At 35.3% G+C, this 27,369-nt stretch overlaps 1 protein-coding gene across 1 annotated transcript in view; it reads right to left on the bottom strand.

Annotated features, from left to right (window-relative positions):
- Nucleotides 1-27,369, bottom strand: part of PTPRQ (protein tyrosine phosphatase receptor type Q) — a 213,419-nt gene that overhangs the window by 120,420 nt on the left and 65,630 nt on the right. The window contains exons 18-25 of the mRNA XM_055118437.1: nucleotides 26,325-26,485; nucleotides 25,489-25,634; nucleotides 20,982-21,150; nucleotides 18,894-19,184; nucleotides 18,359-18,634; nucleotides 17,857-18,008; nucleotides 15,444-15,585; nucleotides 13,689-13,958 (exon numbers count right to left, since the gene is read on the bottom strand). Coding sequence (XP_054974412.1) covers nucleotides 13,689-13,958; nucleotides 15,444-15,585; nucleotides 17,857-18,008; nucleotides 18,359-18,634; nucleotides 18,894-19,184; nucleotides 20,982-21,150; nucleotides 25,489-25,634; nucleotides 26,325-26,485 — 1,607 coding nt within the window. The remainder of the gene's footprint in view (nucleotides 1-13,688; nucleotides 13,959-15,443; nucleotides 15,586-17,856; nucleotides 18,009-18,358; nucleotides 18,635-18,893; nucleotides 19,185-20,981; nucleotides 21,151-25,488; nucleotides 25,635-26,324; nucleotides 26,486-27,369) is intronic.

Below are 27,369 nucleotides of genomic sequence, written 5' to 3'. Positions count from 1 at the left end.
TGGCTTATCTCTGAATCTTTAATCCTTTATGGTTACCACAAGAAAGGAGAGGGATTTTACATACACACACATAGTTAATTTTCTTAAAAGAGGAAAGTAAAAGAGAACAAGAGAAAAAATGGGGTGAAGTGGGGAAAGAGGTTGATATGTGAAGGCTGTTCTGAAAAGTATCAACTACAGCTGCATAAGATAGGAATGGAAAATAGGGTAATAAGATATGCCCCAGTTTCTAAATAAATTAATAAAAATGCTGCTTGAAGAACAGCTGGCTTTAGCTGGAGCTTGAATAAAGAGTGGCTGCTCAGAGTTCTTTTACTGAAAGGTAGAGTATCAATGGGGTGAAGTAGAATTATGGAGAGTAACCAAGATTCCTTTTTTACAAAAAGAGTTGAGTTTAAAAGCACTTTAAAATTTATAATTTGATACCTTAGACTACTTCATAATAGCAAGCATTATACTTTTGGAGTTGATCCAGGATGAAAAAATGTGATCAAGTGTATGAGAACTTAAAATATTTCCCAGAATGCCTTCAGTATTTTATATATTTTCATTATATTCACTCAGACTTTTAGCTTTACAGTTAAATACATATGATTGTATAAATTCAGTATTCCTGAATTTTAAATGCATCTTAGGACAAGATTATGGAAGTTGTCAATTCATAAATATATCAGCATATCTGTATTTTTGCTTTTTGGGTCACATCCAGCGATGCTCAGGAATTACTCCTGGTGGTGCTTGGGGGACCATAGGGGAATCGAACTCGGGTTGGTCGCGTGTAAGGCAAACGCCCTACCCACTGTGCTATTGCTCCAGCCCATCAGCATATCATAATGAGGAAACTTATATAAATATTTCCTCAGCAAACAATGAGTATTTAAATATTATGAAGTAATGGAAGAAAACTATTTTAATGACAATTAACACAATTTATTTTTTGAATTTCCAGGGAAAGGAGGCATAGTAAAATAGTGAAAAAATTTCAAATTAGGAGTTGCAGAAAATTTACTAGATAATTAATCTCCATGTTTCATTTTCCATTCCTGAAAAGCTAAATGACTGAATGAGATTAACTTCTTGATTCAGTGAAAGTCTTGCTATGTCATCTTAGAGTTTAAAAGCACAAGAAATAAATGTGTTCATCATAGTCTTCCCAATAGTCACTAGCACAATGTTTCATATGGATTAAGTAACTCACCTTAAATGAACAGATTAAAAAAATGGTATCATTCATGATGTTAAAAAATATGTCCTTAGTAAACTTTTGCTTTGAGAAAGACAGAGTTGCATTGTCTCACTAAGGACAGGTAAAACTATGGGCATTAACTATAAAACAAACATGAGGACTTAAAATACTGGAGAACAACCAAAGGACTCCAGATCTAAGAAACGACACAGTGGTGAAATTCCTGGGTTTGCTTTTTGCCTCAGGTATCCCAGAAGCAATCCGGAAATGACAACTTATGAAACAAATAAACATGTGCTCTCTTTTTTTTTTTCTTTTGGGTCACACTTGGCGATGCACAGGGGTTACTCCTGGCTCTGCACTCAGGAATTACTCCTGGTGGTGCTCAGGGGACCATATGGCATGCTGGGAATTGAACCCAGGTTGGCGGTCTGCAAGGAAAATGCACTTCCTTCTGTCCTATCACTCCAGCCCCAAAATGTGCTCTCTTTAACTTAAAAATGAAATAGTGTAACCTACAAGAGAAAAGTTTTTGATTACTCTTGGTTTGTTATACATAGAATCCATAGGGAAAAACTCCTGTGGTTTCATTGTCTTTAATGATAACAATGACCAGCTAGTCTCTCCTGTCCTCATCAGAGAAATTGAGTGACCCCAAAATCCTTGAAATGTGTGTTCAGAGAAGCCAGGATTTTCACCCTTTCAGTGATAGCATGACTGCATTAGGGAGAAAAGGTGAGAAGTCCTAAAGAAACACCACTACCAATGAACATACAAGTGCAGATGTCAATAGCCAGAATCTGATAAAAACCCGAGTGCCTGAGAACAGATGACTGGTTAAAGAAACTTTGGTACACCTACACAGTGGAGTACTATGCAGCAGTGAGAAAGGATGAAGTCATGAACTTTGCATATAAGTGGATCAACATGGAGAGTATCATGTTAAGTAAAATGAGTCAGAAAGAGAGAGACAGACATAGAGATTGCACTCATTTGTAGAATATAAAGTAACATAATGGGAGACTTACACCAAAGAATAGTAGAGGTGAATACCAGGAAGATTGCTCCATGGCTTAGAAGCTGGCCTCAGATGCTGGAGGGAAAGGCAGCTCCGATAGAGAAGGAAACACCAAGCATGGGGTGCCTGGAGGACCTGCTCAGGATGGGAGATGCATGCTGAAAGTAGACTATAGACCGAATGTTGGCCACTCAATACCTCTATTGCAAACCAAAACACCCATAAGGAGAGAGAGTTCAAAAGGGAATGCCCTGCCACAGAGGCGAGGTGTGGTGGGGAGGGGGGCGGGGATTTGGGTGAGGGTGGTGGGAGGGACACTGGGATCATTAGTGGTGGAGAATGGGCACTGGGGAAGGGATGGGTACTTGATCATTGTATGACTAAAAGTAAGCACAAAAATTTGTAAGTCTGTAACTGTACCTCATGGTGATTCACTAAAAATAAATAAATAAATAAACAAGAAACACCATTATCCATCATAGTCAGAGATGAGAGTCCTTCTTAGCGAAACCTAGTACACCAGTTCTCTTTCCTATGTCCACCCAATATTACCCTCTCTGTGGAAACAGGGGCTGAGGGGAGGAACAGGATTACAACCTTATATCAGAGTAAAGAGGGGCAACATCCTCTTCAGCGAACAGCACAAAATAAAACATTGCAAACATAGCATACTTAATAGTTACAACCTATCCAAATTATCAAATTTATATCAAACAAGTGGTAGAAGGTGAAACTTAAATCTCAACTCAATTCCACCTACAGATATAAAATATTTGTGTATAGAGCTTTGTAGATTATTCTCTTCTTATTTTCTAATGCCAGCAGTGTCTGATATAGTTTCATTTCTAAACATTAGGACTTTCTGTCATCTTACCCTTTTCCCCCTTCATTGGGTTTTTAGATTCATAAGCTTTATCTCTTACAAAAACTTCCTCTTTTTTTTTAACCTGGCTGTTTTATTCTTCAATGATTTCTAATCTTTAGTATTTTCTATTTTCTATATAATTTAAAATTGTCTTCCTTTCACCCCCCTACACTTTACCCGGGCAGGTTGAGAAGAAAGTCAAGATTATTGAGCTATTTCCTTAGATCCAATGTATCTAGTTTGGATTATAATTTCCACTGCTTCTATTGTGTTCCACAATTTTTGGTATGTTGTATTTTCATTTCAAAGAAATTAAACATATTTCAATTCACCGGATATATTTAATCTCATTATGTTCCTTCTTCTTCTCTTCTTTCCTTTTTTCTGGAGATTTAGGCAATACCCATAGCTGCATAGAGACTACTCCAGACACAGTGCTCATGAGTGACTCTTGTAAGTGTCTAGGGAATCAGGTGGTATTGGGGATCAAATTCAGAACTCCTTCATGAAAAGCATACACTATAGCTTTCTGAGCCCTCATTCTCGCCTTCAGTGCATTTATTTCTTTGAAACTTTCTGTCTCATGGATTATGTAGAAGCACCAGTTCAAATGATTTGATATTGCATTTCAGTTTTAAATTTATAATTTAAAAAGCACCTAAACATAAAACTTTACAAAGAGAAGTCTCTTGCCTCTTAAAATAAGCATCAACACAAATCATGAAAATTTTACAGGAATGAGAATAGAATTCATACTATGAAGCTAGTAATATCCTAAAATCAAATGCAGACAATGTTTGCTCCAACAATTCCCACAAATCTATAGAATAATTTGTCTTCCAGTTTTGCAGAAGCAAAACCCTTCATCAAATATTAGAAAACAGAAATTAGTAACATATACAAAGAAGCATCTTCATGACCAAAAAGTTTGATTGTAGAAACCATATATGAGTCAGTACCAGAAAATTAATTGATAATGTATGTCAGATTAAAGCTAAAGGGAAAATATAACATGGAGATATTAACAAATGCAAAAAAGCATTTGACAAATTTTATAATCATTTATGAAAAATTTTCTAAAAATTAAATATCGAGGGGAATTCATGCAACTTGATAAAATTAATAAAAATCCTACAACCACCCTTATATTTAATGATGAGAGAATTTGGTGCTTTCTCCCTAAGAAGAGAAATGTCAGAGGGATATATCTCTTTGCACTGCTCATTTTCAAATTAGCACTTAAATTTTTGCTTATGTGATGATAGGCAAAAACAGCAAAATAAAGACATAGAGAGCAAAAATTTAGAAACAAACTATCCTTGTTTATTGAGGAAATACTTCAATATGTAGAATCCCCGGGATGATACAATTTTTATTTTCTAATACTCATTTTGTTGCTGGTCATTACGGATTACGAAGCCTCCAGCACCGCTTTGGGATGAGAAACTGTTACCTAGAACTCCTGCCTACTCCCTGCCCTTCAGCATCATGTTAGGGCTAGGAGCAACGGTGACTTGGTACTCAGTCATGAAGCACCAGCACTCTGCTGTGTCTTCCTAGCACTGCTCCTGGCAACACTTCCTGCTCATAACAGATCATAGCTCCTCTGCTGCAGCCGTTACACCTGCAGGGAAGCTCACAGTGCATTGTGAAAGAACTTTCAGAACATAAAATAAGAAAATTGCTCTCAAGAAACAGCTGTAAGTTGTTCGGAAAGTAAAGCTTGTATTTTTTAAAAGATCAGCCTTGTCTATAGAAATTGTACCACCTTACTTTCCTGCATATTTTCTTAGATTAAAAAAAGACCACTTCATCTTTCTTCTTTGTTATAGCTGAATATCAGTGAGCCCGCAAACTCACTTGTCGAAATCCTAATCACCAGCATTTGTGTTAGGAGGAAGGTCTTAGTAGATGATTAGGTCATGAGGCCAGAGTCCTCATAATTGCGATCTGAATGCTTGTGAAAGAGATCCCCAGAGAGCACAAAGTCTCTTCTGTCTATAAGCTAGGAAGTGTGTCCTCACCAGACACAGAATTTTCTATCACTCTGATTTAGTGTGTCCTAGCCTCCAAACTTGTAAGAAATAAATTTATATTATTTATAACCTGTGTGGTCCATGTTGTAGCAGCCCAGATGAACAAGGAAACCTCTGACAAAAAGAACTTAGCAAATCCTCAATAACAAATTAGTATATGAGGCAGCCATGTGGGGCTAAGCCAACCAACCAAGTAACAAAACACGTTAGTGTTGATCTAAGCAGCACTGAACTCAAAAGATGGCTGCACAACACTCTTGGGGGAGTCTCCCAACAGTGCTAAGGAATGCCAGGGAGCACTTCTAGCAACCGATGGTTAGGTGGTAAGGCCAGCAATTCAGAACCTCTCTGCCTGACGGTCCTGAAGGCCACAAGAGGTGCTTAGATAGGCACGCTCAAGCCTTTGAACTCTCTACCCAGCCTTGCTGTACACATTGCACTGTTTTAAGTATCCTGTTTCAACTCCAATTCTGTATTTGAGAACACTTAACCATTTCAGTTGTTCAGTTTTCATACAATTTGAAAAACTTCAAAACGTTCTGGTTTGAGGAAGACTAATTTTCTTACTTGTTCTTATTTTTTCTTATTTTTCTCTTTGATTTTGGAGCCACACCTGGTGGCTTGTCAGGGCTTGTTTCTGCTCTCAGGGATCACCCCTGGTGGGCTCAGGGGACAATATGGGGTTCTTCTGTTCTCCATAATCTTCAGATTTCTCGAACTCACACAGCCAAGGTAACAGAAATAAAAAATTCTTTGGTATGTACAACTGACATTTTCTTGTCTTAATACAAATATTTTTTAAATGTGGATATTTTATTGACATGTCAGACCATCTAAATAAACATAAGTATACCTATCATGCACAGGGGTTACTCTGGTAATTCCTGGCTCATGCACTCAGGAATTACTCCTGGCGGTGCTCAGGGGACCATATGGGATGCTGGGAATTGAACCCGGATCAGAGGCATGCAAGGCAAACGTCCTACCTGCTGTGCTATTGCTCCAGCCCCCGAAAATAAAGATACTCTTAATTGGCCTAATATTCACTTTTAAGAAAAGCTTTATTTATTTAATATGCAAATATGTATAAAATATATTTTATGGAATGTTCAAAATTTAATTAGAGTAGCAATTATAATAGCTCCTTCTCTCTGATCTCCAACTGGCAACTATAATAACTTTGTGCTTTTAGCAATTTTGACAGGAAAGTATGATGTGTCGTCTCACTTGCTGAAGAACAAACAAGATCATGTGACTTTCCTGCATGTTTGACTTCTCATCTAAAATGTGAAGATAGCTGAGGAGAGCAATGTAAGTGTGGTGCAGACAAAGAAAACTGTTGACTTTTGAATTGATGAATCTGAGCTTTGAGAAAAGCGTTTACCACCCACACTCAACCTATTCAATGGCACACAAGAATAAAATGAATTCTTGGCGCTGGAGCAATAGTACAGAAGATAGGATACTTGCCTTGTACATGGCAACCCGGATTCAATACCCAGCAGCCCATAATACTCCCCTAAGAGGCCAAGAATGACCCTTGAAGTGCAGAGGCAGGAGGAAGCTCTAAGTGTAACTGAGTGTGCCCCGCAAACAAACAAAAATGAATGATATGAATTTTTATTAAACAAATGATTTATTTAGAAATTAAGCTACTAAGAGAAATTTGATTTAGTCATAATCAGAGTTTATGCAGTCATCTATGCACCAGTTGAAGAAATACCAAAATAGAGCTCTGAGTAAGGTACATATCAGCTACATTCCTTAAATAGTGCTTAGGGAATAGTGCTCAAAGCTTTCTGGAAAAGCATTAAAATATACAATAAAAAGAATTCAATAGTATAGGAATATCTAGAAGTACCAAAAGTAGAACAAAAGAGTATTAGCTTTATATAATCATACCTTTAAATTATCAAATCATAACTTTACATTAATAGAGATAAATTCTGGACATCTATATGGCTCCTACATGTAACTGATAACTACTATGACAGAAATGGCTAATAAAGGAATAAGTGCTTAAAAAGAATGCTCCTAAAAACCACAAATATTTTCTCTTATGTAATAAAAGCATCCTAGGGATATATTTTATTTTTTCTTTTAAGTTTTTTTTAAATTCTAACTTACTAACCTTGGAAAAACTTAAATAAATTCAAACTGTAAAACTATCCTCCAAAAACAAGAGCAAGTTTTTATAATACAATATAAAACTGCCGAATGTAGTAAAATTAGAAAATAATGTGATTAGCACACATATTGTTTACTTAAATTTCTAGGTATTAAAAGTTAAGTCTTGCATGCACAGGAACTTTGTTACATTTTATTTGCACATATTTTTTATTCTGACAAAAAATGCTGTAAAAAGTAGCAAGCATGGTGGTCTTCATATCTTTTTCGATATATTTTCTTAAATATTGGGCTGTGACAATAGAACAGCTTAAACAGCAAACACTAACATTAAATTAGTCATGCATTTAATCATTGCACTATAAGTTCAGTAGTGCCCAAACATTATCATGTTTACACTGAAAAAGAAAAAAAAAAAGGTCCCTAGAAGCAATGCTAAGGTTAGTTTGAGAGTTAGTCAATCTTAGCTTTACTTTATATCAAGAGTAAATACAGAGTAACAGGGGAAGATCTGACTATAAATAAACTGGGGCAAGCCTTAGACAACAATAAATTAGAAGTTTGAAACAGCCATTAAACTGTTTCTATTTGGTGGTCTGGAGAGATAGCACAGCAAGTAGGGTGGTTTGCCTTGCACAAAGCCAATCGGGGTTCAATTCCCAGCATCCCATATGGTACTCTGAGCACCATCAGGAGTAATTCCTGAGTACAGAGCCAGGAGTAACCCCTGTGCATCGCCAGGTGTGACCCAAAAAGAAAATAAAAACTATTTCTATTTTGAAAAATAATTATCTGGTTCTTATTAACTTCTCATCAACTAATGATCCATGTAAATTCAGACAAAGCTAAATTTTTATCTAATAAGTGTTTTGATCATAATTATAATTACATGCCAGACTCAGAACTAAATTTGTAACAAAGAATAATCTTAGTAGTCTTTGGAAGCAGTACTACTTATGTTTCATATAAATGACCTTTTATAATTAAAACAATATTTTATACTTTCCTGGGAAAAATATCTATAATTTTGCTGGATAAGAGTATGTAAATAATGTATTTCACTAGGGTAAAAACTCTTATGAAGTTTTGTAAATTTCATAAGAAAATAATTACTTCTTTCCTCTGCAAATATCTGAGTGATTATAATGCCCAAGGTTCTTTACTATTAACTGTTCATAAAACAAAGACTAATGAGAGATAATCCCCACAAGCAAAGAGTTTATGGTAAAATAAAGTGGTTCAAATTTAACATGGTCTAACTCATGTAGCATTGTAGCACTGTCATCCTGTTGTTCATCGATTTGCTCAAGCGGGCACCAGTAACGTCTCCATTGTGAGACTTGTTACTGTTTTTGGCATATTGAACACACCACGGGTAACTTGCCAGGCTCTGCTGTGTGGACGGGATACTCTGGGTAGTTTGCCAGGCTCTCGGAGAGGGACTGAGGAATCGAACCCGGGTTGGCAGCCAGCAAGGCAAATTACCTACCAGTTGTGCTATCGATCCAATCCCTAACCCATGTATCTTATATAAATGAAGACTCTCTAAACTCTGTCTCCTAAACACCAGTCTCATGGATCTTGGAACAGTCCCTCAGGAATGTATCCTGTTTTGTTTTCTTCTGATTTTAGGTCACATCTAGAGGGCTTCAGGGGTCATGCCTGACTCTGTGCCCAGGTGTGGTGCCAGGCAGGGATTCAGATTGGGATGTGCAAGCACTTTACCTCCTTCACTATCTCTCCCCATCTGGCAGGTACATTCTGATTCTATGTATTACAAGCCCAAATTTTATAAACATGAGTCTTTAGTAGTTAATACCTAAAGCATAATATACTATGTCCCATAACTGATTAATCTGTTGATTTAAAACTCCTTTGCCCTCCACTGATGCAGCTTTTTATTTGTTTGTTTTTGTTTGGGGACCATACCCAGAATACTGTGGGTTATTCCTGGATCGACAATCAGAGATGACTCCTGGAGGTGCTCAGAGGACCATATGGGGATGCTGGGGACTGAATCCAGGTAAGCCACGTGCAGGCAAAGGCTCTTTCCACTGTACTATTGCTCCAGCTCTTCATGTAGCTTTTAAGTCTCAAACTGAACTCAAATCCTCAGATTCTTTAAAAATATCTGTACTTTAGAGATGAGGTTAAGGAATAATAAAGTCAAATATCCGAGTCACAGAGTCAAACACTCAAAAATTAGGAAATCCGCACTTTAACAACTGAGTTTAGAAAGGGGCCTGTCAAGAGTCCCTGCCGGCTGGGAGGTGTGGGATATTGGAGGAAAGCTAGGGATATTGGTGGAGAGAAGTTGACACTAGGGGCTGGAGTGATAGCACAGCGGGTAGGGTGTTTCCCTTGCACGAGGCCGACCCGGGTTTGAATCCCAGCATCCTATATGGTCTCCGAGCACCGCCAGGGGTAATTCCTGAGTGCAGAGCCAGGAGTAACCCCTGTGCATTGCGAGTGTGACCCAAAAAGAAAAAAAAAAGAAGTTGACACTAGTGATGGGATCGGTGCTGCAATATTGTATGTCTAAAACTCAACTATGAATAACTTGGTAAATTACCGTGCTTTAATAAAATTTACACCAAATGCAAATTGCTCTTGGAGAGTTTCTTTTAGTAAGTAAACTTATGCTTGGTTCCTGTGTAGGCACTAATGTCTGTCATTTTGTTTTCAATGTCCTCAACCTCCCATTCATGTCAAAATTATTATCATCTTTTTACTCCTCTCCCCACACCCTTCAGATTCTGACTTAGCTTTCATTTAATGATGAGGGCAGTTTTACCTGATGCTAGACCACCCTGACGCAGACCACCTGGACTCAACTGTATTTCCTTCTTTTAGACTCTGCAGAGGAATGACCTGCTGCCCACCCACTGGGGAAGCACCTGTCAGCCCTCACTGGCCCTTTCTGACATTTTTTTCTGTCCTCACTGTTGCACATCACCTGCTACCCAGTGTAATCTACTCCAGTACTTTTCAAATTTACAGAGCATAAAAATCACCCAGAGACATGCATAAAGACACACTCTAGAGTTTTATCTCCTGAAACTACAATCCAATAAAACTGAAGTCAAGTTTAAGAATACAGCATTTTAAATATTTTCATGTAACCAAAGACATTGTAAAGGCTTATTTTTAGCTAGACTTTTAAGGATAAATAAAAGCTTGACCTATAGATATAGATATATATTAACCACAGACACAACAGAACGGAAAATATGAGATCAAAACTACAACAACCAAACTTAAATGTGCCTACCACAGTGGCAGACTGGGGGTGATGGGAGGGAAACTGGGAGCAGTAGTAGAGGGAATTTAACACTGCACTTGGGATTATTATTGAAATAGTATATTTTTAAAACTCAAATACTGATAAATTTGTAAATCATAGAATGTCTAAAAATTTTTCTGAGATAAATTGGGCTGAAGTGATAGTACAGCAGGTAGGGCACTTGCCTTGCAAGGGGCTAACCTAGGTTCCATCCTCAGCACCACATATGTTATCCCGAACCCTGACAGAAGACAGCCCTGAATGTAGAGGAAGCCTTAAGGGCCTCCCCAAATTAATATGTTAAAGTTGCATTATATGAGAAAGAATAATTTAAGTAAAGAGAGCAAAAAATCTGCTGGGTGAAAAGGTCTTGAGTATCTTTAAAGAGAATGTAATCAATTATTAACCCAGAGCAGACTCTTAGTAAATGTTATTCTAAGTTAAAGAATTGAGATTGTTTCACTGTATAAATGAAGTATTTTAGATGCAATCATTATGTGAAGAAATGTAGTGGAGGGACATCAGAATGAATAGAATACACCCAGATCATAACTGGTGATGGGGTATACTTTACAAACAATAAAAATTAAGCATATGGAGAATTCTGGGGCATCTTATCACTTCTCTGCTTCAAGTACATATATATGTATAGTGTTATATATATATTCAAAGTGAATAGGTAGAAAGATAAACTAGATCAATGTGGGCAATAATGTAGCTTCGAATATTATTGCAGGGGTTGTCAGGTTGTAGAGTAAGGGAAAAATTCCAGTCATTATAGCTGTTGATAAGATTTGATTATATATAGAAGAAATGAGAGGGTCAATGAAAACAATAAAATTTGGTGTTTTTAATTGATCATCAAGAATAGTCTTAAAAAGGGGAGAAAAAGAAAGAGAATACAGACAACAAGAATTCTAGCTGAATATTTCTGAGGTTTATAAAGAACCAGGTTCTCAGTTGAAAATTTCTAAATGTGTAGGTGTGCATATTTAAATGCATGTGCAAAAGAGAAAGGATAAAATGAGTGAGAGCAGACTGGAATCAAATGAGCAGTTAGGTCTCTAAAAAGAGGAAGGTGATAGTATCTGTTAAAGGGGAACTAAAGAGCATAAATAAACATAAATTTTAATGTGAAAGAAGAAACACCAATAGCCTATGCTATTAGTAAGATTAGAAATATAAAATATAGATTATAAAGTTACACTAGTTTCAGTAACAGAATAGATTTCATATGAACTAATAGGGTAAAAACTAGGAATGCATAGAAGGTTGTGAAGCAGTAGGATAGCTATAGAAAGCAAGTTTAGAGTTAGATAGAATCATCAGGGGCTGGAAATCTCATATACTCCAGCATACAGGCCACTTTCCTTGCACATGGCCAACCCGGGTTCAATCCCTGGCATCCCATGTGGACCCAAGCCAATCCGGAATGATCATTGAATGTAGAGCCAGGAGTAAGCCCAGAGCATCACCAGGTGTGGCCCCAAAACCAAAAAAAATCTTTTTAAATATTAGAAAAATAATTGTAATGAGGTAGAGCTATTTGAGTTTTTTCCCCTCTCGGAGAGCCTGGCAAGCTACCGAGAGTATCTCACCCGCACAGCAGAGCCTGGCAAGCTGCCCGTGGCATATTTGATATGCCAAAAACAGTAACAACAAGTCTCACAATGGAGATGTTACAGGTGCCTGCTCAAAAAAATCGATGAACAACAGGATGACAGTGATACAGTGAATAATCATTACCCAGCACCTGTGGAGTAACCAAAATCTCAGAACTGAGAATCTTCTAGAATAATGACTTTCAACCCTTTTATATCTGAGGACCAGTGAAAATAAGGAAAAGATTTTGTAGACAACCAAGGCAGAAATAAAAATAATTACTTAGAGGGGCTGGAGCGACATCACAGCGGGAAGAGTGTTTGCCTTGCAAGCAGTCAACCGGAGTTTGATTCCCAGCATCCCATATGGTCCCCCGAGCACCGCCAGGAGTAATTGCTGAGTTCATGAGCCAGGAGTAACCCCTGTGCATCGACGGGTATGACCCCCCCCCCCAAATACTTAGAGTAATACTTTATGTATTGACTTTAAAGTTTAATATGATAAAATAAAATTTTTGTCAAGAGTACCAAGTGTAATGGAAAGTAACTTATTGTGTCCTCTGCTGCGTCCCCACAAACACCCACCTCTACTCCCACCTCCCAAAGCAGGAAATTTCTGCTGACAATTAAAAACATGAGTGACAACAACTGAAAGCATGAGTGACTCACAACTCTATAACATGAGTGACAACTCAATAACAGGATTTGAATTGTAAGAGATAAGGGTTATTGAAATGCATACACTCCTACTAGGATAACATTGAAGAAGAAAGAACAATAAGGATTATGATTGTGTCAGGTAGCACAAGTGCTTTCCTCTTTGAGTCCTAGAATTTAGTACCTTGAATATTCAAACAATATAAATGACAAATGTTCTAGGTATATAGGTAAGGAAATAGATGAAGTGAGTCTGACTCTTCAGGTATATTTAGAATCCAATAAAAGAATTGTGAAACTTATAAATATAAAATGTTTGCATGTTGCGATAAAACAATTCAGATAGTCCTCAACTCATATGAACGATAGATACTTAAAGGAATAAAATTAAGCCAATCTGTCCACCCTCATTTTCCTTTCTCAGGTTCACAGTTTTGCAGAGAATGACAATGTGGATTATAGCAGCTCTTCCGGTAACACATGTGATTAAAAAGTGTGTTTTATTCTTTAGAATATTTAGATAAAATTTCTATAGATACATACATTTTCTGTGAAGATTTTAAATGTTATTTTAAATACATGATCACTGTATCACTGTCATCACTGTCATCCCGTTTCTCATCAATTTGCTCGAGCGGGCACCAGTAACGTCTCCATTGTGAGACTAGTTGTTACTGTTTTTGACATATCGAATACGCCATGGGTAGCTTGCCAGACTCTGCCATGCAGGTGAGATACTCTCCATAGCTTGCGGGCTCTCCGAGAGGGGCAGAGGAATCAAACCTGGGTCGGCTTCGTGCAAGGCCAAAGCCCTACCCGCTGTGCTATTGCTCCAGCCCATATTTACTTACCTAAAGACATGATACAGACCATATACATTTACCTGTTTCAGGGAAGTTAACTGTGATTATTTACCTGTTTCCGGTAGCGTGCTGATGTTACATGTACTTTCATCACCTTCACCAGCTGAGGTTGAGGCTTTTACCTTTAAGACATATGAGGTGTTGGCAAGAAGTTTCATAAATGTATACGTGTGATCTTCAGGCAAGACTTTGGTAGAATTTCTTCCTACTGTTATCATATAATATGTAATTATTCCATTTGTTCTTTTGGGTGGATCCCAGGTCACCAACGCTGACTGCCAGCTAGTTGCAACACACTGTATATTCTGTACAATATCTGGAACTTGGATAAGTAAAATCCTAAAGTTAAAATTTATTTACATGGGTCAGAAACATTACTGAATTATTGCTAACTGCTAAGTGAAATTGTTTGTGAGTAAAGACAATAAACATTTACTATATCAGCCTTTACATGTGTAGTCAATAAGTACCTCACAGGCTGAAATAGTAGACTTTTTCAAAATTATCTTGTTAATCCTTATAATGTTAAATGATATAAAATATTGATATACACATATTTAATTAATATTAATGAACACTATTATTCATTTAATAAATACATAAGTATTAAAATAATATAAGTTATGCATTTACTGTGTATTTTTTAGGCATCAATAAAAACTAAATTCTCCATTTTTTAAGGTCTGGACTGCTGGTAGAGTGCACAGGGTACTCGCTTGCATGCAGACCACCTGGGTTCAACCTCCAGCACCCAATGTAGTGTCCCAAGATGAGCAGGAGTGACCCCTAAGTGCAGGGCCAGCAATAAGCTCTTAACTATACCAAGGGTGCCCCCTCTAAAACAATAAATAACTAAATCTTCACATTCTAAGAGGTAGTGATTGATGGCTACCCTGTTCATATCTTAACAGAGAGTACCTGTCTCAGTGATACTTTATTACAAGGTTTTTATGCAGGGGCCTCTCCCACGTGGCATATCATTTACTGCCAATAGAAAACTTGCAAATAATCTGCTTTTATAGTTTGATAAAATTCCTTATAAGAATGGTAAAAAAGTCATTCCTCAGTACTTCTTTGAAAATTTATGGGAAGGAAATTTTATCAGTCCCTGATTTTAATTAATTGATTTTTTTTCTAGAAATTATCTAAACTTAATTCTAAGCAATCTGGTATCTCAAAGCTCTCTTAGTAATGCCACAACTGATTAGAGTGACTGCAGATTGGAGAGGGTAGTTATGTCCCATGGAAATGCTCATTATCCAGTGTTGCCTAATGTTAACATAGACTTTATTGTTACATAAAAAAGAGGATGGCTGAGGGCCAGAGAGATAGTACGCTGGGTAGGACTCATGCTTTGCAGGCATCAGATTGGGATTCAATCTTCAGAATCCCATGTGATTCTCCAAGTCCTGCAAGTAGTGATCTCTGAACAAAGAAGTAGAAGTAAGCCCTGAACACAGCTGGGTTTTCAGCGAAAACAAAAATCAATAACAAAAAAAGGACAGATTCCAATATGTTTCTTAGTAAGTATTTCTTATTATGTGTTTTTAAATAACTATTTCTTACTGCATTTTGAATATTCATAAATAATTACAGAAATGTTTCATCAAGTCAATGGTATGTAATTTCAATTTAGATACTGAAAAATATGAGACGTGCCCATATGTAATGAATGTCTAGACAAGAACTTATGCTCATTCAATAATTCCTGAATGAAGAAGTAAGGAAGGTTTTCTTTCAATATAAATAACTATAATTGATTAAATAGCAAATAAAACATTTTAGGTCCCCCCCACACTGTGTCTACCTGATTCTTGGGTTGTAAATTTTACTACATTACTAAACTGATTGCCATTTCCAACTTTGGTAAAGGCAGATATGCTGATAGAATAAGTGCTCACTGGCTCCAGTCCAACAAGTTTGGCTTCAGTCTGAGAGCCTGAAATATTCTGAAATGCAGGAAGAAAAAAGTGTAGTCATTATGCTGAATCATAAAAAACACATTTTTAAGTGGAAAGCAATTTTACTGTTCAAAGTTATCCTCCTATATGTAATCTATGATTTATTATGCATGGTACTTTTAATTGAAATAACAAATATGCAACCTTTTTATATCACATGAGTAGATTTATCTGATAATACAATACAATATTAAAGGTTTCTAAGCTAAAGATCATTGTTCCCAGGGCAGATTGCATGTGTGTGTACACACACACACACACGTGCACAAACACAAAACATAAATACACTCATTTTAATATAAACATAATGTAAGGAATCTATTTGATTACATTTTTTAAATTCTTGATTTTTCCATCTGAATTCTTTTTCCCAAAGAGACATACATAGCAAATTTAAAAAATTTAGAAAATAATAAGATCAGAACAGGAGCAAAAGCAGATATTAGCAGACTAAGACCAAAGTGTTATTTATAAAATTTTATATTTCTGGAAAACAGCCTGCATTTACTGAGTAATAAAAGGCAAATTTTATTCAATCAAAGTTTAAAATAATGGATTAAATATACACAATGAAATACTATGCAGCTCTAAAAAATGAAGAAACCATCAATTCACTGCAAGATGGCTGGAACTATAAGATATGGTAAATATAATAAGCCAGAAGAATAAGGGCAAATACAGATTATCTCACTTGTATGTGGTATAGGTATAGAGAATAACTGGACAATTGCAATATTTGAAAGGGGAGATGGCTACATCATCCTTAGTCCCAGTGTAAGGGAAGAAGGACAGAGAAGGAAAGAAATTGAGGGAGAAAAAGAGATATACAGGTAGCAATGAGGAGCTGAATAATGGAGCCATAGTACAGCAGGTAGGGTGTTTGCCTTGCACGTGGCCGACCTGGGTTTGATTCCTCTGTCCCTCCTCTCAGAAAGCCCGGCAAGCTACCGAGAGTATCCTGCCTGCATGGCAGAGCCTGGCAAGCTACCCGTCGCATATTTGAAATGCCAAAAAAAGTAACCACAACTCTCACAATGGAGACATTACTGGTGCCCGCTAGAAAAAATTGAGAAGCAATGGTATGACAGTGATAGTGACAGTGACAATGAGGAGCAGGGATTGACGGGATATGAGTCCATCCATGGTATAAAGGAGTGGTATAGCTAAATATTCAAAACAACAATATTGAAAACAAGAGATTTTATCTTTACCAACCAAACATAAAAATGTGCCTGACAAGGCAGCAGACTAAGGGTGGGGGAGAAAGAAGAAAAGGGAGTGGCAAGGAACCTGGGAATTCTGCTAGAGGGAAGAAGACACTGGTGGTGCGATTGCCGCTGGAACATAGTGTGTCTAAAACCCAAGTATGAATGACTTTGACAGTCATGGTGTTTTAGTAAGAGAATACAAGAAAATTAATACCATGGTTTTGAGAAAGTTACCACCCCTGATTAATGCAACCTTAATCATTGCCTTTGATAATTATTATTCACTTTGTAAGCTAACCATGCTATAAAAATAATTTACCATTAGAAATAAATTTTAATGGAATAGTGAAGACTATGTTTTCTGGAGACTATCAATATTCCTCTTGCTATAACTAAATAATAAGACCCAATGATTCATTTCCCTTTGGGAAAAAAATAACAATAGCTTAGATAAACATCTGTCAATTATACTAATTTGGCAATAAAATGGTAAGTATATTTGAGGCCTTTTATATTAGTTCTTTGACATTTTTCATTTATTCTGAAACCTAAAAACGGAGGAGGAAAAGGTGTTTAGTTATCAATCTAAGTAACATTGAAATTTAAAGATGATGAATCCAAAAGACCAATTACCAAGGTATTATATGATATAAAGAAAGGTTAACAGGTGTATTTTTGAAAAGGTTAAAAAATTATTGGGTAGATTTTTCAACAACAAGCAAAAATGTGTTATACTTGAGATGATAACAAGTCTTCAGTAGTCTGAAAAAATTCTATTATATACTTTCCACATCAACAGAATGGTGTAATTATTTCTTCATTTGCAAATATCTAGATGTTACAAAGAAAATAATTCTATGATGTAGTGAGCTTCAATATGAGTCAAATGATTTCTGTGTTTTCCAGAACACCTTTAAATTGTAGGAAACAACGAAAACTTTTTAAAAGAAGGTCTTTGTTTAAAGTACTTCATCTTTCCCCTGCATGTAGAACGATTTTCATTGAATTTCTGAAATTTTGAAATACATATGCATTGTAATACTCAACCTACCTTATAAAAAACAGTATCATTTTCATGTTCATGAATTTTAAAACTGTATGTTTGAATAATACCGCCTGGAACAGGACTTGGGCTCCATTTCAGCCATACAAAGTCTGAAGTGTAGTTGATTAAAGTCAAATTTTGAGGAGGTGCTAAAGGCACTGTAGAAAAACACATTATAAAACTTATATTCATATAAATTATTGTAGAAAGATTGTTATTAGCTCGAAGACACTAGCTAAGATTTATAAAATGATTATTTTAATTTCAGAAATAAGTGTCATAAAAATGTTGTTTCATGAACTTGTAGCTCAGTAGTTCCAATGAAGTCTTAGGAGAATATTTTGTTCTGAAACTCCAATTTAAAAAAAAAATCTGCAAGGATTAAACAGTTGTAAGTCTGTTACAAATAGAGGGATAATATCCTTTTATTTTCCATGCTGATTCTTAAAAAGAGAAATCAAAGTCTGCAACAGAGAAATTGTTTCAAGAAATGTGAATTCTGACTTACCTGACACATCTGTGTAAAAGAAAAGAATACTGGAAGGACCGAGGCCTTTTATAGTTCTTGCAGCAGCAAAAAATCTATATAATGTAAATGGTGAAAGATCTTCCAATATTACATAGTTATCAGAAGTAATTAAAGAAGAATTCTCAGTTGGTCCTTGCAAAGTTAAATCATAATTTATTATTGCACCATTTGGTTTTACTGGGGGATCCCAGGATAAGAGAACTGAGGTAGAGGAAAGGTTTTTAAAAGTGTTGATTATTGGTGAAGTTTCTGGGACTATAAAAGAAAAAAATGATATTAAATGAAGCAAAAGTGAATTAGCATTTAAAAGAAAAAACTTTAATAATAATGACATTTTATTATTGTTACTAGGTAATTATTTTAAGAAAGTTGGAGATTTCTAGCTACTGAAAATGTAATTATTTGAGAACAGACAATTTATATAACTTGAAGAAAAATGTGTCCTCTTAGAAAGCAATAAAAGTTAGGAAATACCAACTATTGGCTTCATATGTAGTAGAAGGATCCAGCCTACCATCTTCCTCGGTTCTGATGTGTAGCTGGGCAGTATACACGTCAGAGAAGCCTTTTTCTGTTGATGGAGTGATTTGTAATATATAGTCAGTATATTTTTCCAGATTGTCAAAATACATGCTTCTTCCATATGTAATCTGAGGTGGTCTAATTTGTCCAGAAGTTTGCTGTAAGCTCAGAGAAACATAGTAGAAAACTAGACCATTCGGCTGAGACGGTGGGCACCAGCTCACATTTACTGCAGTCGATGAAATGGACTCATAAGTCAGGTTTCCAACAGGCCCTTCAGGGACTATGACAGGCAATGTGTAAAATATAAACATTATCAGGCACCACCCTAAAACACTTCAAATGAATTCACATACTGAGGATAATTGTTGAAATTACCTTTATGACATTATCAAGTTCTGGCATTATTTAAATGCATATGTACTAAGTATTGCGTATTACAAAATATCTTCTAAATAACACAATTTAAAACCATCTAAAATAGCCCCTTTCATCTTTGATGTGTGTGAGAATGGTTTATATATCAAATTCTTCTGGCTTTTCTTTTCCAAATCATGGATATTATTGGGTATATTTTTGTCCCTGATACAGAGTACAGATTCCAGCACCAACCCCACTCTACCCAGATTTATGCATATTTATGTACTTCCTGTATAATGATTAAATGTTTGCATACAATCTAGGTACTTCTTCCCATATATTTTAAATACTCTAGAGATTACTAACCAACCTAATATAACGCCTTGCACCTGGGTTCGATTCCCAGCATCCCATAAGGTCCCCTGAGCACCACCAGGAGTAAGTCCTGAGTGCATGAAACAGGAGTAACCCCTGTACATCATCAGGTATGACTCAAAAATCCCCCCCAATTTTTTTTTGCTTTATTGCATAACTTAGGGAATGATGACAAGAAGTAAACATCGGTATGTTTACCACAGATGAAACCCGTAGGGTTCAACACATAGAATATACTTTTGGTCTATATTTGCTTTACACATTAGATGTACTAACCACAAATAGAACCAACTAGCTTATTACTCAATATTTAAATATTTTATCTATATTAAAATAAATAATACTTTTAGTTTCACTCTCCTAAAGATTATTCATATCATACAAACAGGGATATATGAGTTTTCAACTAAAACAGTACACATTGTTTATTATTTTAACTGAAAAAAATTATACATTGGTAAAAATCTTGGGAGAGACCTGCATTCAAATTATACTGAAATGACAATGACATATATTGCACTAAGACACTCTTGGTAAATATTTTCAAAATGTCTATTTCCATATACCTTGCATATCTTGTGTTGAAACAATAAAAGCGGTCATTATTTATATTTATAGTCTGTCAATTTGTAATGTTCAGATAACAGACATGGAGTTTTACTGTCAGCAAAAAGTTTTGGTCAGTGTTATTTCTACATAAGCGACTAATCTTTAACAAATAAGTAAACAACAGGAACATCCACAAGAAGAAACAGGCATTGAATGTACTGCAGTCGTATTAAACCTAAAATAAAAAGAAATCAGCTAATTTAATCATTATAGATTTTTGAATATTTAGATTAAGCAGGGATCTGTTGAAGCAGCATATAAGTAAGTAAGGTCTGGGGTTTACAAAAGACGTTTTGGGCATATTAGTCACAACCAACAATAAGGGGAAAAAAGATGCTGTCTAGAGTCCTGTGTGAGTGCAAAGGCTGAAAAAGAAACAAATTGCTAGTGAAAGGAAAATGCAGTTCCTAAAGCAAATAAAAGTTAGTATATTAACGATTGAAAAATTTCATCAATTATACATCAGTATTCTCTATGCCCATAGTGGAGGTGGCTATATGTTTCAAAGTAATGAAAGTGATAATTTTCATAATAGATAATGGCAATTTTCAAAAACATAAAAAGGTTTTATTATAATAAGTTTATAGCTATTTTAAAGCATTGTCAAACTTCTATAATGATTATGTAAATGTGCTTAAAAAATCAATTTTCCCACTAAAGTAAATAACAAAGTTACTCGAAATTAAAGTTTTAAATTAATCCCATGAAAAGTAATGGATGCTTTTTGGTTACATACTGTCTTGATCTGTATATACTTGAACTATATCACTGCTTTTATTCCCATTTCCAACTGAAGTACTTGCTGTTACCCAAAGTGTATAGTAGCTGTATACTGCCAGTTTATCTATTATTGCAGAAACGGTCATATTGTCAAAGTCATTGGATACTTCATGGAGTGAAAAATTCTGCAAAATAAACATATCATTTTAATTGCTCAGAACATATTCTAAATACACTAAACATTTCAAAAGAATTATCACCCATGAATTTTTAGTCTTTCATTTAATGCTAATTTTTTAGAAAAAAACACAGTAGGCATTCTTATTGTGGTCATTAAAATAGGAATATATTTATACTAAAAACAAAGCAATTACAAAGTCAACTTAGAGAGTGACAAAATAAAATGAAAAACTACAAGCTTGGTAACTGAGAAGCTTCAATGACCAATTAAAATTGCTACAGCTATGGTGCTGAGGGTCAGTGAAACATTTGAGCACTTTTCAAAACAATGACTTGTTTAGCAATTTTTGAGTATTATAATATCAATTATTTTCTATGAATGATAAATTATTAAGCTGTTCACCTTTCACTATGGTCTCAACTAGACAACTTCATCTTTATATTATCTTGAGAAAAAAATTAAAGAAAGTCACATGAACTCATATCTGCAGAGTAAGAATAATTTTTTTGTTTATTTGGGGGGCCTCACTTGGCAACTCAGGGATCATTCCTGGCTCTTCAGGGTTCAGGAGACCCTGTGGTGTGACAGCAATTGAACCCAGATGCACTGAGTACAAGGCAAGTGCCCTAACAATTGTATAGTTTTTTTGTTTGTTTGTTTGTTTTTTTTGCTTTTCGGGTCATACCCGGCAATGCACAGGGGTTACTCCTGACTTTACACTCAGGAATTACTCCTGGCAGTGCTCAGGGGACCATATGGGATGCTGGAAATCGAACCCGGGTCGGCTGCATGCAAGGCAAATGCCCTACCCGCTGTACTATCGCTCCAGCTCCTGTATAGTCAGTCATTCTTGCACAGACTAAGAATAATTTAAAAATCATGTTCCCTGACTTCTAGCTATTTTTTCTCCTAAGGCATTCTTTGAATTCCTAGCAATTTATAAAATCATTCTCTTTCTATCCAAATTTTAAAAACAAAATACAATAAAAGTTCAGTGCTCAGGAAAGGAAAATAGACTTAAAATCATTTAAGCAATGAACATAAATCAAATGAACATAAATCAATGTTTATCAACATTGAAAAATCTTTATCATTCTAATTCGCACAAAGCCGATAATACAAAAGACCTACATTCAATTCTGACAGGGTATCCCTGGGCAAGTATCTGGTGTCAAACATCTTCCCTAGGTCTAAAATAAGAATAACCATTTTCATTTCCTAGAACTTTTAAGGATCAGATGATATAAAGTATGTAACAATAAATAACAATTCTGACACACCACCATAAAGCAATCATAACAATTAGTTCATCCAAACGAACAGCAAGATAATCAAGTTGACTAAAATCTATAGTTAGACAAACCCTGCAATATATCAACAAATTAAATTCAGGGCCTGAAGCTATAGTATGCAGACAGGGTCCTGCATATGAACAACCAAGTTTGAACCCTAGTACTTCTTCTGTTCACCTGAGCCTCACCAGGAGTGATACTTGAGCACAGAGCCAGGAGTAAATCCTGAGCACTACCAAGTGAGACCCCCAAAACAAAACAAAACAAATTACTGTACCCTGAGTATGGCTGGGTGTGGCCTCCAAACCGAAAGAAAAAAAACTATTAAATTCTGCAATTTTTCTTGTTTTGGGGGCAATATTTTGTAAATAAAAAGCATATAGCAATCTTGCACAAAATTATGATGAGTGAATTTTAATATTTTCCAATACATCTGCTTTACACATAGAGTAACTGGGTTACGTTAAGTATCTAAGAATCTCTTTAAAATATTAATTAGTGCACTTGGCTTGGACGAGGCAGATCTGTGTTCAAGCCCTGGCACCCCACATGGCCCCCAAATCCACCAGGAGAGATTTCTGAGTGCAGATTGAGGAGTGATACTTGAGCACTGCCAGGTGTCCAGGTGTGGTCCCCCCAAATGAAACAAACAAAAAATAATGTAGTTTTTTGGTGTAAGTTTTAATTAAATGGGTACATTTAATATGTGCAGTGTAGAGGCGATCAGGGTTGCAGCTTTAATTTTTTTTGGTTACAGATTATTTTATACTACTATTTTTTGTCACAGATTATTTTAAACTACCGATGACCTTGACTACTATTAAGTAACAAAGTATAACTAATAACTGATTTCTGTTGATGATGTCTTACCATATACAACATGTAGCAAACTTGGAATTATCTCAATGATTCATATGATTATTTTACCCATTCTTTGTTTTTTAAAAAAAAATGAATCCCTTCACGCAAGTTATTTAGTTAAGACCTATTCTTTTGCTTATGTAAATATAGTCAGATAATATTTAGTAAAAGCTTTCAAATCTGATTACTCAACCAGCATTTATTCAGTGCCTTTTTTAACATAAGATAACGATGCTACATCAGGCACACTAAGAAGACATGATATCATAAGTGAGTAAAAATTAAAGTGTAGGAATTATCCATTATCAAAACAGTGTGTAGCAGCTAAGAGAAGAGCATAATGAATTGCCAATAAGTGAAAGAGATAAAATTTCACCAAAGTAAAAGGAAACGTCATTTTACTGTAAACTCAAACTGGTCAGTCATTGTACTAATATATTTATGCAATTAAAGATTTATTACTGAGCCAGAGTTATAGTTCAGCAGGTAGAGTGTTTGCCTTGGACATGGCCAACCTGGGTTCAATCCCTCCCATCCCATATGGTTTGCCAAGCACCAGCAGCAGTAATTCCTGAGTGTAGAGCCAAGAGTAATGCCTGAGCATCACCAGGCGCAGCCCCCAAATTACTGAGTTGCTCTGCAGGCCTAGGTTCTCTCGTAACAAGTATCTCATTTGCTTTTCTCTATCTCTCCATCCTTTTCCACTCTAGGGAAGCCTATTCTCTCTCAAACACTTACTTCCTTTTTTTCTTTCACTTCAAATATTTCTAAGCTTCAGTAAAAGCTACCTTGCTTCACTAAAATAAATGAACATTTTTAAAAATAAATAAGTACAATATTTATTACCAAACCCATGAAGCACTAGAGTGTAACAGAGGGTCTCAGAGGACGGGATCTCTCAGAGGATGGAGATCTTACTATGACATAAGGAAGTTAATATGTAGGAGATGCCTGAAATTAGATAAGGAGGTAACAGGACGTCTACAAATATCTGAGGAAAGGACAAAGAACAAGAAGATCAGTTTTTCACTAAATAATGTTCACTTTGATAATTTCTTCTATTCTCCATATCCAAGAGAGAAAATTTGTTAGTGACTATCTTGACACTAATTTTAAAACAAACTCAAATAACAAAACATGGATGAATTTCCAAGCAATATGAGATTGTTTCTGAAATGTTTTAACACCAGTAGCCTATGCCCTCTTGCAGCTGTCATGCTTAAAAGCATTCTTAAAATTACTTAACAAAAGATTCTAGTTTTTTCTAAAATAGAAGAGATGCAAACGAGATCCCATTATACATCTAGATTTGAAGAAGTAAATCATACTGAAAAAATAAGATCATGTTAAAAATGTAGTTTGATGCTTATTCTCAATTATTTATCTGTGAACAAAGATAAGCACAGAAAAATCATGGATAAGTCATTAATTAAAGTTTGTAGAGGCAAACAATAGCTAAGATGTAGAGATACAGTGATGAAACTTTGGTAAGTGTTTTGCTAACTCCATAAAATATTTGAAATTCTTATCTTTTGCTATAACAGGGATGAACCAGGGGTGAAGAGTAGCTATACCATATAGCAACAAGTCAGAAGGATGATCTCAGATAGTAGAAAAGAAACAAAGCAAAGAGAGAAAAAACACCGGGTGAAAACAAACCCTTAAACTGAGGCTATCAAAAATGGAAAATGTCAACAGATTGTGACTGAAGAATATTGGCACTTTGGTGGTAGGTGTGTTATAACACTGTGCCCCTAAAATATAAACATTTATACTCTTGTAAACCAGTATTACATTAATAAAAATAAGTTCAAAAAGACTCAAAAATATAAACCTATTCTAAATAAAGATCTATTTATGGTAAATAGATATAAAATATAAATCTATTCTAAATAAAGGGCTGACAGTGGAGCTTGGATGTAGAACATGTACCTTGCAGATTTAAGGTCTTGGATTTGATCCCTGGCACTGGAAATAAAATATATATGAGCTGAAAGAAAAAATATGTATTTGAGAAAGATTTAAATGTATTTGACATTTTCCCACTTCATTTCTCCACATTCAGAGAATTTTATAAACTGTAAATACATAATTATTACTGTAAGATAATTTCTTCCATTGAGCCACATCTGTATCATCATCTGAAAAACTGAAGGTTGTAAATAAATGAGAAAAGATTTAGGCCTTACCTTTATAAAAATACCTGAATTATTTCTATAATAAATAGAAAAATATTGTATAATTCCATTAGGTTTTGAAGGAGGTCTCCAGAAGAGAAGTATTGATGAAGAGCTGATGTTAACATAATGAACATCTTTGGGAGGATCACTTGGTGCTATAAAGAAACAATTAAACAATAGATGGTGCTGTGGTTCCAAATCATGTTTATAATTTTCTGAATAACACCTACCTTTGAAAAGTACTTTTTAAAAATTAGGAAAAAATACCACTTACAAATAAGAAATAAAATTCATAAGATAAAAACCTCTCTAGCACTTGACCATAGAAATATAGAAGCATAGGATGGATGAGTAGATTCATTTCTTCCAGAACAAACTTATTCTCCTCTACTTGAAGACACTATAATTTTTTTTCAAAATAGGTCATGTAACATTAAATGCTAATTTAATCCAGAATTTTGAAATTAATTAATAAAAATCAAAAGCATAGAGCTTATTTGTTGCATATTTTAAAATTAACAAACATTAATTTCTTGTGCCAAATTCTGTGCTAAATGCATTTATAGATATATACTCAATCATCATAAGCTCCACATAAAATAGATACCATATTGTTTTCAGGATACAGGTGGTGAATTGGGTCACAGACTTTTTCACAACACAACAAAAAATGTTGTTTTCCATAACACAACAAAAAAATGATCAAAAAATAAATTTATATTTGCAAATAATATATTAGGCTTAACAATACATTTTTATATTTGAGACTGACACCTTTTTTCATGAATGGAATATTTCTTTATTTCTTTATTCCTATATTCCTTTATTCATCCATATATACTTACCTCCCTCTGGTGTTTGAAAGTTAATGATATTGCTTCTTACTTTCCCATCACCAAATCTGGTGCTAGCTGTTACATAAGCACTATATTCAACGTTATAATCTAAATCTGAAAACTCCAGTGATGTTTCCGTTACATTTATAGATTTTGATAATGAGCTATCCCTAAGTGGAAAAAATAGAGATCGCCAATATTACTGATTTTTAGATTAAGCATTACTAATTCAATTTTAAAATACATTAAAAAACTATAATTCATTGAAATACATTAACCTTGATTAATAGAATACAGGCACCACTTATTCTTTCTTTAAAATTTATTTAATTTTTAATTAGTGAATCACCGTGAGGGTACAGTTACAGATTTACACATTTTTGTGCTCGTGTTTCCCTCATACAATGTTCGAGAACCCATCTCTTCACCAGTGCCATTTTCTACCAACAATAAACCCAGTATCCCTCACACCCCCCAATCCCATCTCCCCCCACCCTACCCTGCTTCTGTGGCAGCATATTCCCTTTTGTTCTCTCTCTCAAATTGGGTGTTAAGGTTTGCAATAGGGGTGTTGAGTGGTCATTGTGTTTAGTCTCTAGTCTACTTTCAGCACACATCACCCTTCCCGTGCATGGTCTCCAACCACATTTTACTTGGTGTTCCCTGTCTCTATCTGAGCTGCCTCTTCCCCAGAATGTGAGGCCAACTTCCAAGCCATGGAGCCAATCTCCTGGTACTTATTTCTACTATTCTTGGGTGCTAGTCTCCTACTCTGTTATTTTATATTCCACAGATGAGTGCAATCTTTCTATGTCTGTCTCTCTCTTTCTGACTCATTTCACTTAGCATGATATTTTCCATGTTGAACCACTTACATGCAAAGTTCATGACTTCATTTTATCTAACAGCTGCATAGTATTCCATTGTATAGATGTACCAAAGTTTCTTTAACCAGTCGTCTGTTCTAGGGCACTCGAGTGTTTTCCAGATTCTGGCTATTGTAAACAGTGCTGCGGTGAACATATAAGTGCAGATGTCATTTCGACTATACTTT

Source organism: Sorex araneus, chromosome 10 (genome assembly GCF_027595985.1).
Source record: "Sorex araneus isolate mSorAra2 chromosome 10, mSorAra2.pri, whole genome shotgun sequence".
Taxonomy (NCBI): domain Eukaryota; kingdom Metazoa; phylum Chordata; class Mammalia; order Eulipotyphla; family Soricidae; genus Sorex; species Sorex araneus.
This window is presented reverse-complemented; position numbering and strand designations above follow the sequence as displayed.